The sequence below is a fragment of the Nyctereutes procyonoides genome, unplaced genomic scaffold, assembly GCF_905146905.1.
Source record: "Nyctereutes procyonoides isolate TBG_1078 unplaced genomic scaffold, NYPRO_anot_genome, whole genome shotgun sequence".
Classification (NCBI taxonomy): domain Eukaryota; kingdom Metazoa; phylum Chordata; class Mammalia; order Carnivora; family Canidae; genus Nyctereutes; species Nyctereutes procyonoides.
In genome coordinates this window covers 541,653-557,927 of record NW_026575051.1, presented here as the reverse complement: position 1 = coordinate 557,927, position 16,275 = coordinate 541,653, and the positions used below count along the sequence as shown (strand labels likewise).

Below are 16,275 nucleotides of genomic sequence, written 5' to 3'. Positions count from 1 at the left end.
CCCTGCAGGAAACCCGATGAGGGACTTAATCCTGGACCCCGGGATCATGCCCTGAGCTGAAGGTAGACGCTCAACTGCTGAGCCACCCAGGCATCCCTAGACTATTCTCTCTCTCTCTTTTTTTGTTTTAAGATTTTATTTATTTATTCATAGAGACACAGAGAGAGAGAGAGGCAGAGATACAAGCAGAGGGAGAAGCAGGCTCCACACAGAGCCTGACGTGGGACTCCATACAGGGTCTCCAGGATCACATCCTGGGCTGCAGGTGGCGCTAAACCACTGTACCACCGGGGCTGCCCTAGACTATTCTTTTTAAAATAATTTTGTTACGTGAATTTCACCTTAATAAAAATGATGGGTGATTAGTTTGTGACTTTTCTGCGAGTAAATTATACTTAAGTTTGTAAAACTTTGGTGTAGTAGAAAGAACATGAGCTTTACCAAATGCTGCTCACTTTTAAACATACAAACATGTCTCAATAAATATTAAGCACAGCCATTGTAGGTGTGGCACATGATAGGACCCAAATAAATGTTAGTCTGCTTGTATAACTCGGAGCCTGTACTGTGTAAAACTGACTATGGCCTTGAGGTCCTCAGGATTCCTTACAATATCAGCTGCCTCTATATTCCCACTTAGCACTTGTGCACTCCTACTTAGTGACATTGAAGTGCCCCAGTTTAAATTTCTGGAAAATAGAGATCCTTTTTTACATTTTTAATAAATACTATATAGCTTGTAGCACAAATGAGAAGTATCTCAATCAGAGTCCTAGCAGAACATGATGGTACAGTGAAATTAGAAAAATTTGAAGACTGGGGCACCTGGGTGGCTCAGTGATTGAGCATCTATCTGCCTTTGGCTTAGGTCACGATCCTGGGGTCCTGGGATGGAGCCCCGCATGAGGCTCCCTGCAGGCAGAATGCTTCTCCCTCTGCCTGTGTCTCTGCTTCTCTCTCTCTATCTAATGAATAAATAAAATCTTGAAAAAATAATTTGGAGAGAGTTTAATAAAGTGAAAATTACAAAGAAGTTGGGAGAGTTAGAGAAATCATGATGTTGCAGTACTCCAGTACCCACAGCTCTTGTGTCCACACCTTAACTCCTAATGCTTGACAGAAAGGAGCAGTTATGCAGAGAGGGCTTCCTCAATGAAAGCTGTGATTTTTTTTTTAAAGCCCCCAAAGCTGTGCTTTTCATTGATACAGTGAATTCAGGACAACTTCTTGAAGCGTTGGTTCAAGGGGGTGGAGGGTGCATCTGGAGGAAAAACCTAAGATGTCTGGTAACAGTTTACGACAGCATTGATTAAGAGGAGGGTGGGAGAACGGGACTCCAAGAGGAGTGTAAAGGCTGTGGGATGCTGTCTAGCAATTTTCTCATTCATGAACCCACAGGACTAGCAGCAACTTAATTCTCATCTTGGTAAATTTTCTTTGTATTTCCTGTCTATAAGCCACGGGAGGGATTTCACTTAATGATGTCTCACTTCCCTGCTACGGTCATAGCTACTCTGACTAGGTCCTTAGCAACATAATCTTTAATTCTGATGGAGGAAAACATTACTTATACTTTTTCAGATATATCAGTCTGTAGGTATTACAAACAGGTCCAAAGGAAAATGTGTTCAGAAAATAGATCTTGGCGGTTTCTCACTAATAAGTGGGGTCAGACTAATAAGCTTGCAGAGTAAAGTCATAGTGAATTATCACAGGCTTGGATGAAATTAATATACTACAAAGTTTACAACAAAATTTTCTATCACAAATATTTTAACATTGTTACGCTCATGATTACAAATCAACAGCCTTTGGCACTATTAGAAATAATCTGTGTTACAAGAAGTTTTTTGCCCTTGGCAAGTGGAGAGAATAAGTTACAGAATAAACATTAATTTACTTCATGGTAAAATAGTCTTTAAGAAGACGTAATGGGTGATTGAGAGCTTCGGGTTCTCAGACTCGGTCTACAATCTTCTGCTCTCTCACCGCTAATTAGTGAAGTGTAACCTCTGGCCAGGTCACAGAAAGGGGGCTTATAATTCTCGGTTTCTACAAGAATCCTCAAAGAGACGAACTGGCTTCACTTCAGATGAGACAAGTAGCCGAGCCTGCGACTCAACCCACTGGAGCGGCCGCAGGACCCCTGCCCTTCCCGTTTGTCCCTCGGAGTTCTGACACCTCTCGGTGACGCGGGAACTCGGGGCAGGGAACCCGGGGCCCGCAGGGCAGGCAGTGTGAACGGGGGCGCGCCGCGGACGCGAGCTGCGCAGCCCGGTCCGCCGAGCGCAGGAGCCCCGCCTTCCTGGGCAGGACGCCGGGGCGGGGGCGGATCCCGGGGCGGGGCCTGCGGCAGCGGGAACTCCAGGCCTGCCCCTTCCCCCACCCCTCCGTGGGTCGCCATGGCCCCAGCTCTGCTCCTGATCCCTGCTGCCCTTGCCTCATTCATCCTGGCCTTTGGCACCGGGGTGGAGTTCGTGCGCTTCACCTCTCTTCGGCCACTTCTCGGAGGGGCCCCGGAGCCTGGCGGTCCGGGTGAGCCCGCGGGACCGCGGACGAGCTCTGGGACGGGAGGTGGGGCCGGCCGCGGCGGGGGGCGGGACTTGGAGACCTCGGACGGAGGAAGTCCGGGAGAGGGAGCTGCAGCCCTGGAAGCCGGAGGAGCTTCGGGGCGGACCAGGGCGCTGAATTAGGAACTCGGGGATTAGCGGTTTGAAGACGCAAGAGTGAGGGCCGTGGGGAGAGCAAGGGCGATAAGCGAGGAAAGGAAAGTGCTTTTACGGAGAGGACTATGGAGGGGAGAGTGTTAGAGGGAGCGTGTGGAGCACCGAACCAGAGGGCTGCCTCTCCAGCCTTGCCTTTCCGGCTACTCTGCAGGAAACCCCCTCGCCACTCTGTAGGAGGCCAGGGGAAAGGGGAAGGAGCAGGGAATGGAAGAGCAAGGCAGGCAAAGCCTAGAGAGGAAGCATGAAGGGGGCAGGGATGGGGGCCGCAAAAGGAGATCGGGTTAGGGGGTGTTTTCCACGACCTTTTTGATCTTTTGTCCCTTTCTTTGAAAACCCCTAGATGCCCGCCAGGGATGGCTGGCTGCCGTGCAGGACCGCAGCATCCTTGTTCCCCTGGCTTGGGATCTGGGTCTCCTCCTATTATTTGTGGGGCAGCACAGCCTCATGGCAACTGAAATCGTGAAGGCATGGATGTCTCGATATTTTGGGGTCCTTCAGAGGTCACTGTATGTGGCATGCACTGCCCTGGCCTTGCAGGTATGAGGTCTTGGCCACTGAGTCCCCAAGGGAAACTATCTGTGAGAAGGGTGTCCTAGATTGGAGAGGCAAGGACCTTACCTTCTGAAAATGTGGTTTTAGGGGAACTGAGGGTGTTCGGGACTCTAATCTCCGCTTCCATTCCTCTGCAGCACATATCCTTCTTATCAAGAATGGTGTACCATTCCTCATTCCCCAAGCAGATTTGTGTATTCTCACCTTTGCAACTTTGTTCATGTTGTTCTGCTTGAGATCCCCTTAGTAATACCTCTTTCAGTGCTACCCTTTCTTCGAATCACCTCCCTAGGTCTGAAGAGAAGGCTTTCCAGTTGGCACTCACTTGTCAGTGAGTGCCTGGCATAGCCTACTTTATGGACCTATCTGGTCACCCCCATCTGTTTTGTAAGTCCTCAGGGTAGATACAGGTCATCCTTACATACTTAGGACTCCACCGAGCACCTTCCACGTGATGACTGTTTGTGACGCTCATGGTAGAGGCAGGGACAGCTCCAGGCCAACCTCGGGTGGGGACAGCCTCTGGGCTTAGGTACCCAGCGAGATACTCAGCACCTCATCCTTCCCCAGTTGGTGATGCGGTACTGGGAACCTGTACCCAGAGGCCCTGTGTTGTGGGAGGCTCGGGCTGAACCATGGGCCACCTGGGTGCCCCTCCTCTGCTTTGTGCTCCACGTCATATCCTGGCTTCTCATCTTCAGCATCCTTCTCGTCTTTGACTATGCCGAGCTCATGGGCCTCAAACAGGTAAGGCTCCCAGATTCCTACCTAAGACCTATGATTCCATCTAGAATGCCTTTTTCCCTTCCAAGGATCTCTCTCTGTTCCTTCTCCCATGCTCTTCCAACTTCCTCTTCAGCTCCCTCACCTACCTCCCTTTTTTATAAAACAGTCTCCCCTCAGCTCTCCATTGAAGGCCTGAAACCATGGGCTTCCTGGGCCTAGGGAAAGTTTGTGAACCCAAGATGAGGACCAGGGACCCAGGTCTCAGAAGGGTGGTTCTTGGGCCTAAGTTATAGAAAGGGAAGTTTCCTGGAAGGGGAGGAAAGAGGTGGCTAAGCTGCAAAAGGGGCTTGACCTCATTTCTAAGCTGTTTTCCCTCCTAGGTGTACTACCATGTGCTGGGCCTGGGTGAACCTCTGGCCCTGAAGTCTCCCCGGGCTCTGAGACTCTTCTCCCACTTGCGCCATCCAGTGTGTGTGGAGCTGCTGATGGTGCTGTGGGTGGTGCCCACCCTGGGCACTGACCGCCTCCTCCTTGCTCTCCTCCTTACCCTCTACCTGGGCCTGGCTCATGGGCTTGACCAGCAAGACCTCCGCTACCTCCGGGCCCAGTTACAAAGAAAACTCCACTTGCTCTCCCGGCCCCAGGAAGGTGAGGCCGAGTGAGGAGCTAACCTGGTCCCAAGCCCTTTAACATCTGGGCTCTGGCTGCTTCAGACCAGAGGCCCAAATCTATGGACTGAAGGGGCCATCCCTTCCCCTGTTTAAGCCTCCACTCCTTGGGTCCAGCTCCATACCCTAAATCCTGAGTTTCAACCGCTGGACCCCAAGATCTACTTCTCACCAAACCAGGGAAGAAGGGGGGCGAACTTCAGTGTTTCCTCACAGTTTAGGCCTTGACCCACCTCCACCCCACCTTAAGAACGTCCTTCTAAGGAAGAAGGGTGGGCCTGCCCACTTCCCTCCCACTGTTGCACCCTTCTACACCTCAGGGATCCCCTTCTCCCCCTCAGGCCTCCCTTCCTAGGAGTAGGATCAGGGTCTGCAGGTTTGATGGTAATGCCAGCCCTGCTGAGGCACCTAGCCCCTCCTTAGGCCTTGCCTCTCCTTAGGCGCTGGCCCTGGGCTCTGTCCTCTAACCTGAGAGGATCCTCCCGCCCTTCATGTTGGTGACTTAAGAGATCTCTGCCCTCCCGAGGAACGTCTGCAGCGGAAAAATAAAATTCAGCCTGTTTTTTCTACATATGGCATGCAGTCTATCAGTGTGTCTCTAACTAGAGGGCTGACTTTGGAGGGAAGGCAAGCAGAGCCCAGGCACGCCGAAGTCGAGTCCGGACAGCCACGGCGCCCTCTGGCGACCGCTGGGCGGCGGCCCCTCGGGCACCCCCCCAGGCCCAGCCCCCTTCCTCCAAGTCCCCAGTTTCCCCGCCGTAGACCGGGGCCCACGGGACGCAGGCTGAAGCTAAAGGCTGGGCAGCGGCTGTCGTGGGGGCCAGTTACCAAGGCCGTTGGCTTCCGAGCACCTCTCCGGCCGCCCGCAGCCCGGTGGCCGCCCGGGACCCCGCAGTGACCGAGGCTGGCCGGGAGAGGCCGCCGCCTGGGGAGGGCCGGGCCGGGCCGGGGCAGCCGCCGCGTCCCCTCCAAGTCCCTCGAGGGGCCCGAGTCGCGGGCGGGCGGCTGCCTGGGGCCGGCGGGGGCGGCGAGGGCCTGGACACCTGCGTTCTCCAGGGCTCCCGGGAGGAGGGCCGGGCCAGGGCTCGGGCGCGAGAAGGGGAGCCGGGGGGGCGGGGCCCACGCGCGGGCTCGGGAGCCGGCCCCGCCCCGCCCCCGGCCCCGCCCGCGCCCCGCCCCGGCCCCGCCCGCGCCCCCGCCCCGCGCCCCCTTCCCTCCCCATTGTCCTCAGACAAAGCGGTCGCCGCCCCCCGCCCGGCCCCCGGGTCTCGGTCCCCCTCCCGCCGCCCCTCCCCCGGCCCCCATCTCCTCCTCTTCCTCTCCGCCTCCCCCGGGCGCTGGCTCCTCCGCACCCCTCCCGTGGGAGCCCCGCGCGTGTGAGTCGGCCGAGGGGCTGCAGACGCGGGGCGGGGTGTCTCGCGGCGCCCGCCCCCGCCCCCGCCCGGACCTCGGGCCGCCCCGCGTCGAGCCGAGGTCGCCTGTCGGTGCGCTCCGAGCCGGGGGTGGGGTGGGGTGGGGGGGTGGCCGGGTGTGCGGGGGCGCGCGAGCCCGGGCCGGGCCTGGCGGCAGACTCGGGGCGCGGAGCCGGGGCGCGGCCGGGCCGGGGGCCGCCGCAGGAGGGGCGGGGGCGGGGGCGGGCGCCGGGGTTCCGGGAGCTGGCCGGCAGCCGGGCCCCGCGTCCCGAAGGTCCCCGGCGGGGGGTGCCCCGACTGCACGCGGCGGGCGGGGCCGGGAGCCCGGGCTGGGCGCAGACACGCGCGCCCCGCGGCCTCCCCCGGACGCCGGCTCCTCCCGGCTCCCCGACGCCCCTCTCGTCCCGCCTCGCCCTCTCGGCGGGATCCCGGACCCCTCCCCGCCCTCCGCCTCTGGGGCAGCGGTGGGGAAACCCAGCCTGGGTCCTCCTCCTCGCAGCGCCCCCGCCCCCGCCCCCGCCCCCCGGCCTGTCGGTCTCTCTCCTCCCTCGTTACTTCTTTTCCGCCCTTCTCTCCCCTCACATCCTCGGGCCTCCCGGAGACCATGAACCCTGCACTGCCAACTCTGACTCCTGCCTCTTTGCCCTGAATCTCTATTCTTCCTCTCAGGGCCGCAACGCCACCCCCACTTGGCCCACTGCTTTTTCACTTTCTGTTTCCCCCTTACTTTGCCCTCCATCTTCTCACCCTTCCCCTCTGCCTTCACCCTCAGCTCCGGGGCCCGTCTCTGTGTCCCACCTCTCCCCCTCTCCTTCCCCTCCCCCCTCCCCCAGGACCTCTGGAGCCTCTCTTTCCTGTTCTCTAGCCCAGCACTTCCCACCCTTACCCCAGCGCGACCATGGCTACCATCCCAGACTGGAAGCTACAGCTGCTAGCCCGACGGCGGCAGGAGGAGGCGGCCCTTCGTGGCCGGGAGAAGGCTGAGCGGGATCGTCTGTCCCAGATGCCAGCCTGGAAGCGGGGAATCCTGGAGCGCCGCCGGGCCAAGCTTGGTCTGTCTCCTGGAGAACTTAGCCCTGCCCCTGAGACTACAGAGGCTGGACCTCCAGACCCAGATGAGTCGGCTGTCCTCCTAGAAGCCATTGGGCCAGTGCACCAGAACCGATTCATTCGGCAGGAGCGCCAGCAGCAGCAGCAGCAGCAGCAGCAGCAGCAGCAGCAGCAGCGCAATGAAGAGTTACTTGCAGAGAGAAGGCCTGGGCCTTTGGAGGCCCGGGAGAGGAGACCCAGTCCTGGGGAAATTCGAGATCAGAGCCCCAAGGGAAGAGACTCAAAAGAAGAGCGGCTCAGTCCCAGGGAGGCCAGAGAGAGGAAGTTGGGGATAGGGGGAGCCCGAGAGTTGAGCCCCAGACCTTCAGAGGCTTGGGACTGGAGGCAGAGCCCAGGAGAGTCTGGAGACAGGAGCTCTAGACTGTCAGAGGCACGGAAATGGAGGCTGAGCCCTGGAGAAACTCCAGAGTGGAGTCTGAGACTGGCAGAGCCTGCAGAACAAAGCCCCAGGAGAAAAGAGGTGGTGGAAAGTAGACTGAGCCCCGCAGAATCTGACAACCAGAAGTTGGAGCTGTCAGAGTCCCATAAATGGAGGCCCGACTCTGGAGAGTCTCAGGAACAGAGTTTGGTACAACGGGAGGCATCAGGGTGGAGGCCCAGCTCAGAAGAAGAAAGAAAAGACTGTTCGGAGGAATGTAGGAGAAAAGAAGAGAGACCAATTCCAACAGTGGCCTCAGAAGAGATTACAAAGGTGTCAGAGACCCTGACAAGGGAGGCTCCAGACAGCAGCTCTGGAGAGGTGGAGGCAGCAGAGCAAAGGCCCGGCCCTGTGGAGGACAGTGAGAGGGGCCTGAGGCTGACAGAAGGCTGGAAATGGACCCTGAACTCTGGAAAGGTTCGAGAACGGACACCCAGGGACACAGAGACTCAACCTCAGAAACCAGTCCCCCCAGAGGCTGCTGAGAAGTATCGGGGGCCTCTTGGTACAGAGGCTGGAGAAGGGGAGGCTGAGAAGGAGAAGGCAGGGGCTCTGAGCAGGCCTCTGAGAACCCCGCAGAACTATAGCTCTGTGCCCTCCCCCTTCCCACCAGAGGACGCTGGGACTAAAGGCTCTACGAGGCAGGAAGAGGAAGCGGTGGATCTCCGGCCCCCACCAACAGCCCCTCTGTTTCCCCCACCCCCAGCCCCACCTGCTCCCCAGTCCCCTGGGGATCCCCTCATGAACCGTCTGTTCTATGGGGTGAAGGCAGGGCCAGGGGTGGGGACCCCTCGCCGCAGTGGACACACCTTCACAGTCAACCCCCGGCGGTCTGTGCCCCCTGCAGCCCCCAGCACTCCTGCCACCCCAGCCACGGCTGATGCTGCAGTTCCTGGAGTTGGGAAGAAGCGGTACCCGACTGCGGAGGAGATCTTGGTTCTGGGGGGCTACCTCCGCCTCAGCCGCAGCTGCCTTGTCAAGGGGTCCCCCGAAAGGCACCACAAACAGGTAGGGAGCAGCCCTCAGACTTCTCCGAAGCCTCAGCTCTCTCTGGTCTCCTTTCTTTTTTATAGCCCTGTATTCTTGTCTTCCTCTATTCTTTCTTGTTAATTCCTGCCACTACCCTTCCTCCTCTATGCGCACCCTTCCTTCTTGTTGTAGCCCTCATTTTCCATTCATTTCCAAGCCCAAGGGTTCTGTCCCAAATCAAGTGCTGTCCCTGGGTGTGTCTCCCAGGGTGTGCCCAGGCTGCTCACTCTTCACCCTCGGGCTCTGGGTCCTTCCTCCCTGCCCCTTCAGCTCCCCCTCCCCTGGGCCGCCCCATTTCTTCCCTTCCTCTGAGCCATGCCAAACCCAGCCCTCCTGGTGGGAGAGTCAGACTGAGGCTCCAGCCTAGAATCTATGGGAGCAGGGTCATCAGGTTGAAAGCACATACAGCCTTCCAGGGAAGAGGATGTTGGGGCAGGAAGCCTGAAGAGGCACAGCGGGTGGCTTTGGGGTTCCAGAGAGAAGTGAGTGGAGGAAGGTCTCAACCCCAAGGCTGAGGGGGCAGAGCTGAATGAGGGGATGTCCGCGGGAGGGGGTGAGGGGATGAGGGGATGGAATAGGGCTGGCCAAAGAGCCAAGAGAAGACTTCTGAACCTCAAATCTGCTCCATGGGAGAGGCGCACACAGAGGCCATTTGAAGTGGGTGACCTCAGGGTTACACACCCCCAGCTGGGCCACTGCCTTAGACAGTGCTCCCTTCTCTCTTGGGACAAGAAAAGCCTTCTCTTCTTCCAAAATTCCCCCTCCCCTTCCCCTTTTTCCTTCTTCCCTGGGCTTCCCCTCCTTCCCCAGAACTGGCTCAGCAGTTGGTTTCCCTCCCTCTCCAGTCTTCCTGCTGCCCTTGCTGCCCTGGCCTCTCCCTCCCCTTGGGGTAGCAAAAGAGAGAAGTAACTTTGGAGGCCCTGTGCCCAAAGCAGGGAATACAATGGAAGTTGGGGACAGGGGCGGGGGCTGAAGCCAGCAGAGGATCAGAGGTTAAAACTGGAAAAAGGACGAAGTGCAGGAAGTGGGATCAGCCAGGCTTCTTGCCCTGGCTGGCTTCAGCCCAGTCCCTTCCTCGCACACCACCCAGTTTCCAGTTTGAAAATGTCTAAGGAGAGAGAGGTCCCTGCACCAAACACATCTCCCCAGTGACCAGGAAGCCCTTCCTAGTCTGCAGTCCTCATCTCCTCTGACATCCTCAGATTTGGTTCTTTTGTGTGTCCCTGGTCAGTGGGAAACCACAGGGACCAATGACCTAGATGAAGCTTGCAGGTCACTTGCTCCCCAGGTTCATCTCACATGAAGCTCAAGCTCCCATCCCTGAGCCATGGTACCTGAGTCTATCCTGAGCACTCTGGCTGCAACCAGCCCCTTCTTTCCTGGGCTGGGCAGATGTGAGGAAGTAGGTCAGGAACTGCCTGGATGAGGCGTTCAAACAAGTGACTTCCTATTGAGGTTGGCCTCTGCCTTTGGGGAGGAAAAGCAGAGGGAGGCCTGGAGTTTGGGGACCATATGAGAGCAGGGCAGAACCTGTGGTAGTGACCATACCTAGGTGAGGGAGAAGGGGAGCGGGAAGCAGATCACCCAAACAGGAAGCCTGGGGTGGGGGCAGGAAGGCTGGTAGGGCTGAGTGGGTAAATGCTGGGCCATGGGCCGGCCAGAACTGCTCAGGATGTGGTGAGAGAATAAGGAAGCGGGCTGTTCTGGGGGTGGGGGTGGGGGTGGGGGTGGGGAAGCAGCCCAGAGTTCTCTAGACCCAGACACCTCCCCCTCCACCCCACGTCAGGCTGCCTTCCCTCTCTCTGCACCCTGCTCAGCACAGACTGGTGTGCCTTGACCCAGCTCTGACCCAACCCACTAGCTCGGAACCAGAGGACCCCACACACACCCCACCCTACCCACCCCGCCACTTCCCTAAATAACTCCTGTTTGCAAGCTAATGTCATCAAACACATCCTTGCCACAGGACAGAAATCCCAGCCCTGCCCTGTGGCTGGTGCCCTTCCCGAGAGCCCCTTCTAGCTGAGAGCTGGGCTCCTCCCTCTCTGGCCCCCTTGTGACTTTATATAGCTGATGGGAGAGGAACAAGTGAATCACCCCTCTGTTTCCCGCCCCACTCCACCCTCAGCTCCCCTGCAGGCTGTGCATTCCTGAGGAGCCCAGTCAGAAGTTGGGGCAGGGGTGAGGGGAGGGCAGTGAGGAGAGAAAAAGGGTTGGGGAAGAGAGACAAACATGACTCAGAACAAATAAAATGAATCTTTTTTCAGAGTGGATAATAAACTACAGAGCTTGTTGTCCCAAAAGGGGATGTGAAAAGAAAACAAGCGGGTCCCCAGGAGTTTAGGTAAATCTGTCAGTAACGGAACCAGAAGTGGTCCTTTTTGAAAAGCTGGGACGTAAGGGGTCTGGTTGCTGTCCCTCGTGTCTACTGGCAGTTCCACAGACAGACTGTGTACCTACCACAGTCGGGTCTCTGGGGACCACATCTGAGGTTGGAGCAGCCCTTCCTTACTCACTGTGGCAACTTCCATGTTCTAATGGACAGCAGACCCAGGATAACAAATGTAAATTCCCTGGTACATTAGAAGGTGGTAAGTAATTGTGTGTGTGTGTTTGGGGGGGGATTAGAACAGGGTAAGTGGAACCTAGAGGGCCAGAAGGTTGGGGGGGTGAATGTGAACTTTCACTAAGGTGACTGGGAGAGAGGGAGCCAAGGGGATATTTGGGGGAAGAGTGTTCCAGGCAGGAGGAATAGCCAGCGAAAGGCCCCAAGATGGGAGTGCCCCTGGTGAGCCAAGTGGAGCCCTGACCAGGGTGGCTGGAGCGGAAACAGATGCCTGAGAGGTGAGGCGGGAGCGGCACAGGGGCCCCAGTACCCTGTGGGCCTCAGTCAGGCTCTGGCTTTTCCTGCCAGTGAGATGAGGAGCCAATGCCAGCTCCGGAGCCAAGGTGCCTCTGAGTTCCAGCTTCCTGTGAGGACCCAGGTTTCACATTCCATCTAGCCTTTAGCATCCACCTGTCCAGCCACCCTCCCAGCTTCTGTCTTCTCAAGGATGCAGGGCCCAAGCCCTGGCTCCCCCAACAGGCACCTGGGAAGGCCCGAGTAGATGATCTGGACCTTTCCAAGTAGTTCACATGGAATCCTCCCGTTTGTCTTCTTAATCGCTTTGGCTCCCAGAGTTAATCCCACTCTGCCCCAGCCTCCCTGAGCTTCTTAGAAGGGCAAAGGGGAAGGGTAGAAAGGCAGTGAGGACAGCCGGAGCTGGCCTGCTCTGGGGACAGCATGTTTGTGAAGGATTTTCTGTCCCCTCAGGTCCCCTGTGGCTCTTCGCCCGTCTGTGTGTGCTCCTCTGGGTGCATTCTCCAACCCAACCTGTGTTTGCATGGACTTTCCTCTCTGCCCTGCCACCTCCCCAAGCTGGGCTTTGCAGGGACTCAAGGGCCCATCTCCTTTGTGCGTCAGGGTAGAGTCTTGTTTCCTCTGGGCCTCTCGGTAGGTCTCTTCTCCCCTCCCAGGCCCTAGCCCCAGTTTGTTGTGAGTCCACTGGGGCTCTAGGAGAAGAGTGAGGGGAGCAGGAGGGCACAGGTATCCAGGCTGCTGGGTTTCCCAGGCACCCCAGGGGGCCTACGGTGCGGAGACCAATGTGCTTGTCTTTGCTTCTGCCTGGGACTGTGTCCAGTCAGCTATTTCCTGCCAGGTCAAACTTCCCTCCTCTCCGGGAAGCCTTCCTGATTGCCCTCAACGGTGCCTAAGGATTCAGCTCTGATTACAGGAGTATATTTTTTCATTTCTTTTTACCCTCCCACCACCCACAGTCTAAAGAGTAGGAACCCGAGTCCTGTATTGCTCCCCTCTGCCCAGGCAGTGCGGAGTCTGATGTCTAGGAAATGCTATGATAGAAGAAGGAAAATCTGGAATTGGAGGGCCTGTATCAGCAGGAAAACCGGCCCCGCGGCCCCGGGTGGATGCCCCGCTCCGGCTTCCCTCCCCTCCGCCTTGCACGAGTTTCCCTGGGCGGGCGCCCCCCGGGCTGAACTTGGGCCTCCCCCTTCTCTCCCACCCTAGCTCAAGATCTCCTTCAGCGAGACAGCACTGGAGACCACGTACCAGTACCCCTCGGAGAGCTCGGTGCTGGAGGACTTGGGCCCGGATCCTGAGGCTCCCGGTGCCCCCAGCCCCCCGGCGGCCCAGCCTGACGACGACGACGACGACGACGACGACGACGACGACGAGGAGCTGCTGCTGCTGCAGCGGGAGCTCCGGGGCGGCCTGCGCACCAAGGCCCTGATCGTGGGTGAGCGGAGGCTCCGCCGGTCCGAGCGCGCCCCCTGGCGTCCAGGGCGGACACTGCGCCCTGGGAGGGAAGGGGCGGCGTGAGTCGTGCTGCTGCTTGGGGAGACTGGGCAGGCAGGACCTGCAGCAGGACCTCCAGGCGCACCGCTCTCCTTCACAGATGGGGAAGTGGAAGTGCAGGCACAGAGGGTCTCCAGATTTCAGCACCAGGACCCCTTCTGAGCACTCTCGTGTGCTTAAAAACACCGGGTTTGGGTCAGACGGGCCTGCATTTGATTTCCGTCTTGTTTCTTACATGGGGTGTAACCTCCAGGAAATCACCTGACCTCTGGCCTCAGTTTATTAATTATGACATGGGGTTAATAATAACCACCGCCTGGGGTTTACTGAGAAGGTTCAGTAATGTTTATGAGGCACCCTGTAACTATGGCTGGCCATCAAATTACTTAATCTCCTCTGGTGCTACTATGTGATTAAACAGGTTGTAAGAATGCCTGGCACAGGATGCGAGCTAGGTGAGCAATGGCTGCTGGTACTGTAGGAGCAGGTACTGGGCATGGAAAACACTGACTTGCTCAGTGTAGAGAGTAAGTGGGGACGGTGGATGGCAGTGGCCCTCACTCACTCTCTACCATTACTGCCTCCTCTCCCACAGATGAGTCCTGCCGGAGGTGACCCTCCTTCAACAGAGGGTCTATACCCCTCCTTCAACAGAGGGTCTATACCCCTCATTCTTTTCCAGAATTGAAGATCCTGGAGCCCAGAAGATTGAGAACAGAGAGACCCTGAAAATGATCTTGGCAGTGAGGGGCAACCAACATCTTCCAACCTTCTTTCCTCATCCTGTTTATGGGAGCAGAGCTACTCACCCAGTTTCCACCCTCACCAAAGATCCCTGGTGTGAGTGTGTCAGACATGCTGGTGGCATCCTAGGTGAATTAAGAATGAGCATCACATCCTGGGGAGGATCACAGGGCTCACTGGGGCTGGGGTGTAGCACCTCCTCCATCTCCACACTCTCCCTTCAGCCTTCCTTGACTCCCCACCACCCCGTGGGGGCTCTGAGGATTTAAGCACTCATCCTGGACAGCCTGCCCCATTCCATTTACAGGCCCCTCTCCTTCCTATTCGTTAGGGCATTGCCCCCTTGCTTATACCTCCTGCCTCCTCCCCTGACCACCAGCCTGGTTTACAAATCCCATTAGCTCCCAGCCCCACCTGCCGAAGTCCCAGGTTTACAAGCACACCTAACTGTTGAGTCCATATGGAACACCCCCGCCCTTTGTCTCTTTGGGGGTGTGGCTTCCTCCACTTTTGCTCAGTATTACTGTACCTCAGTTGTCCTCAAGAAGGAGAGCTGGGGATTTTAACCCTGTACCCCCACCTCATTATTTAATTCTGTTCCTTCCAGTGGTTCACAATTTAATTGAATTGCAAGTGAGTGTGGGGTGACTAACAAGGCACCTCAACCCTTCTCCCCCATTTCTCCTTCCTTATCAACTGCCTGTTTGTTTTTTAAGTTTTCCATAATAAAACGGAGATCTCTCCAACTCTCCTGCTGCTTTTCCTTCTTTAGAAAAAGGTATGGGGTGGGGGAGGCTCTGTGTTCCTCATTCCAAGCCGCTCCCATCTTCCTATTGGCCATGAAGAGGTAGTGGCCACAGCTGCGGCGGGGTGATGGAAATGAAACGGGAACTCAGCATTGACATGAAGAAAGGGCTCTGGGAGAGCCCTGTAGCTGTTGCTTGAAGGAGTGGCAGGAAAAGGACCAGTTTAAGGAAGGACAGAAAGAATCCACTAAACTGGAAGTGCCATTGGGAAGCCTGGGTGGCTCAGCGGTTGAGGGTCTGCCTTTGGCTCAGGTCGTGTGATCGCGGGGTCCTGGAATCGAGTCCCACATCAGGCTCCCTGCATGGAGCCTGCTTCTCCCTCTACTTGTGTCTCTGCCTCTCTCTGTGTCTCTCATGAATAAATAAAATCTTAAAAAAAATAAACTGGAAGTGCCACAAGGGCAGACTGTAGTTGGGTTTAATGAGGCATCCCCATACCTCACAAAATTATCCCTAGCACACTTGCAAAATTATTACTAGAATGACTGAACAAACATGAATAGATGAAAAGAGCTAAAATATTGGAAACAGGACATTATGAGTTGAAGAACTCCAGTATTTAGAAGCAGCTAGCTAGTGTGTAACACTGGCTAATCTAGGGGCTTTTACTCCAAGATTGGCACCATAAATAATAAATCTAAAATTGCTGCAAAATATAGTGTATGTACAAAAGTACAGTTTCCTGGAGCGTCTGGGTGGCTTAGTTAAGTGTCAGCTTTTGGCTCAGGTCATGATCCCAGGGTCTGGAGTGGAGTCCCATATCTGGCTCCCTGCTCAGTGGGGAATCTGCTTCTTGCTCTTCCTCTCCCTTTGCCCCTTCCCTTGCTCATGTTCTCTGTCATTCTGTCTAAAATAATTCTTTTTTTTTTTTTTTTTTATGATAGTCACAGAGAGAGAGAGAGAGGCAGAGACACAAGCAGGCTCCATGCAGGGAGCCCGACGTGGGACTCGATCTCCAGGATCTCCAGGATCGCGCCCTGGGCCAAAGGCAGGCGCCAAACCGCTGCGCCACCCAGGGATCCCTAAAATAATTCTTTTTTAAAGTGTGGTTTTCTGGGCAGCCCCGGTGGCTCAGGGGTTTGGCGCCGCCTTTGGCCCAGGGCGTGATCCTGGAGATCCTGGAGATCGAGTCCCACGTCGGGCTCCCTGCATGGAGCCTGCTTCTCCCTCTGCCTGGGTCTCTGCCTCTCTCTCTCTCTCTCTCTCTCTGCATGTGTGTGTGTGTGTGTGTGTGTGTGTGTGTGTGTGTCTCATGAATAAATAAAATCTTTTTAAAAAAACAAAAAAAGTGTGGTTTTCTAAAAAAAAGTCTGTTAAACAATGGGTTTTATATCTCTAAAGGTTTACTTAAGAACCATTGATAAGGAGGGATACCTGAGTGGCTCAGCGGTTTAGCGCCTGCCTTTGGCCCAGGGCATGATCCTGGAATCTCAGGATCCAGTCCCACATTGGGCGGCCTGCATGGAGCCTGCTTCTCCCTCTGCCTGTGTCTCTCATGAGTAGATAAATAAAATCTTAGCAAAACAAACGAACAAAAAAAACATTGATAGGGACACCTGGGTGGCTCAGTGGTTGAGTGTCTCCCTTTAGTTCAGGTCGTGATCACAGGATCCTGTGAGCACAGTCCTGCAATGGGCTCCCCACTGGGAGCCTGCTTCTACCTCTGCCTGTGTCTGTGTCTGTGTGTGTGTGTGTCTCATGAGTAAATAAATAAAATCTTAAAAAAACAT

General features: G+C 56.3%; 2 protein-coding genes across 4 annotated transcripts; both read left to right on the top strand.

Annotated features, from left to right (window-relative positions):
• Nucleotides 1-2,334: 2,334 nt before the first annotated feature.
• Nucleotides 2,335-5,241, top strand: NRM (nurim). Of its 2 annotated transcripts, XM_055330139.1 has the most exons (5): nt 2,335-2,535; nt 3,067-3,263; nt 3,849-4,025; nt 4,385-4,652; nt 5,113-5,241. In XM_055330139.1, exons 1-5 carry the CDS (start codon nt 2,403-2,405, stop codon nt 5,142-5,144), a joined length of 807 nt encoding a protein of 268 aa, XP_055186114.1. In that variant the 5' UTR covers nt 2,335-2,402; the 3' UTR covers nt 5,145-5,241. The 2 variants fall into 2 exon arrangements, with proteins under 2 accessions (XP_055186114.1, XP_055186115.1); XM_055330140.1 differs by having other exon boundaries at nt 2,336-2,535; nt 4,385-5,241.
• Nucleotides 5,242-6,296: 1,055 nt separating this feature from the next.
• PPP1R18 (protein phosphatase 1 regulatory subunit 18) lies at nt 6,297-14,485 on the top strand. 2 transcript variants are annotated; one of them, XM_055330622.1, is made up of 3 exons: nt 6,297-8,620; nt 12,708-12,936; nt 13,678-14,485. In XM_055330622.1, exons 1-3 carry the CDS (start codon nt 6,983-6,985, stop codon nt 13,722-13,724), a joined length of 1,914 nt encoding a protein of 637 aa, XP_055186597.1. In that variant the 5' UTR covers nt 6,297-6,982; the 3' UTR covers nt 13,725-14,485. The 2 variants fall into 2 exon arrangements, with proteins under 2 accessions (XP_055186597.1, XP_055186598.1); XM_055330623.1 differs by having other exon boundaries at nt 13,591-14,485.
• Nucleotides 14,486-16,275: the final 1,790 nt, after the last annotated feature.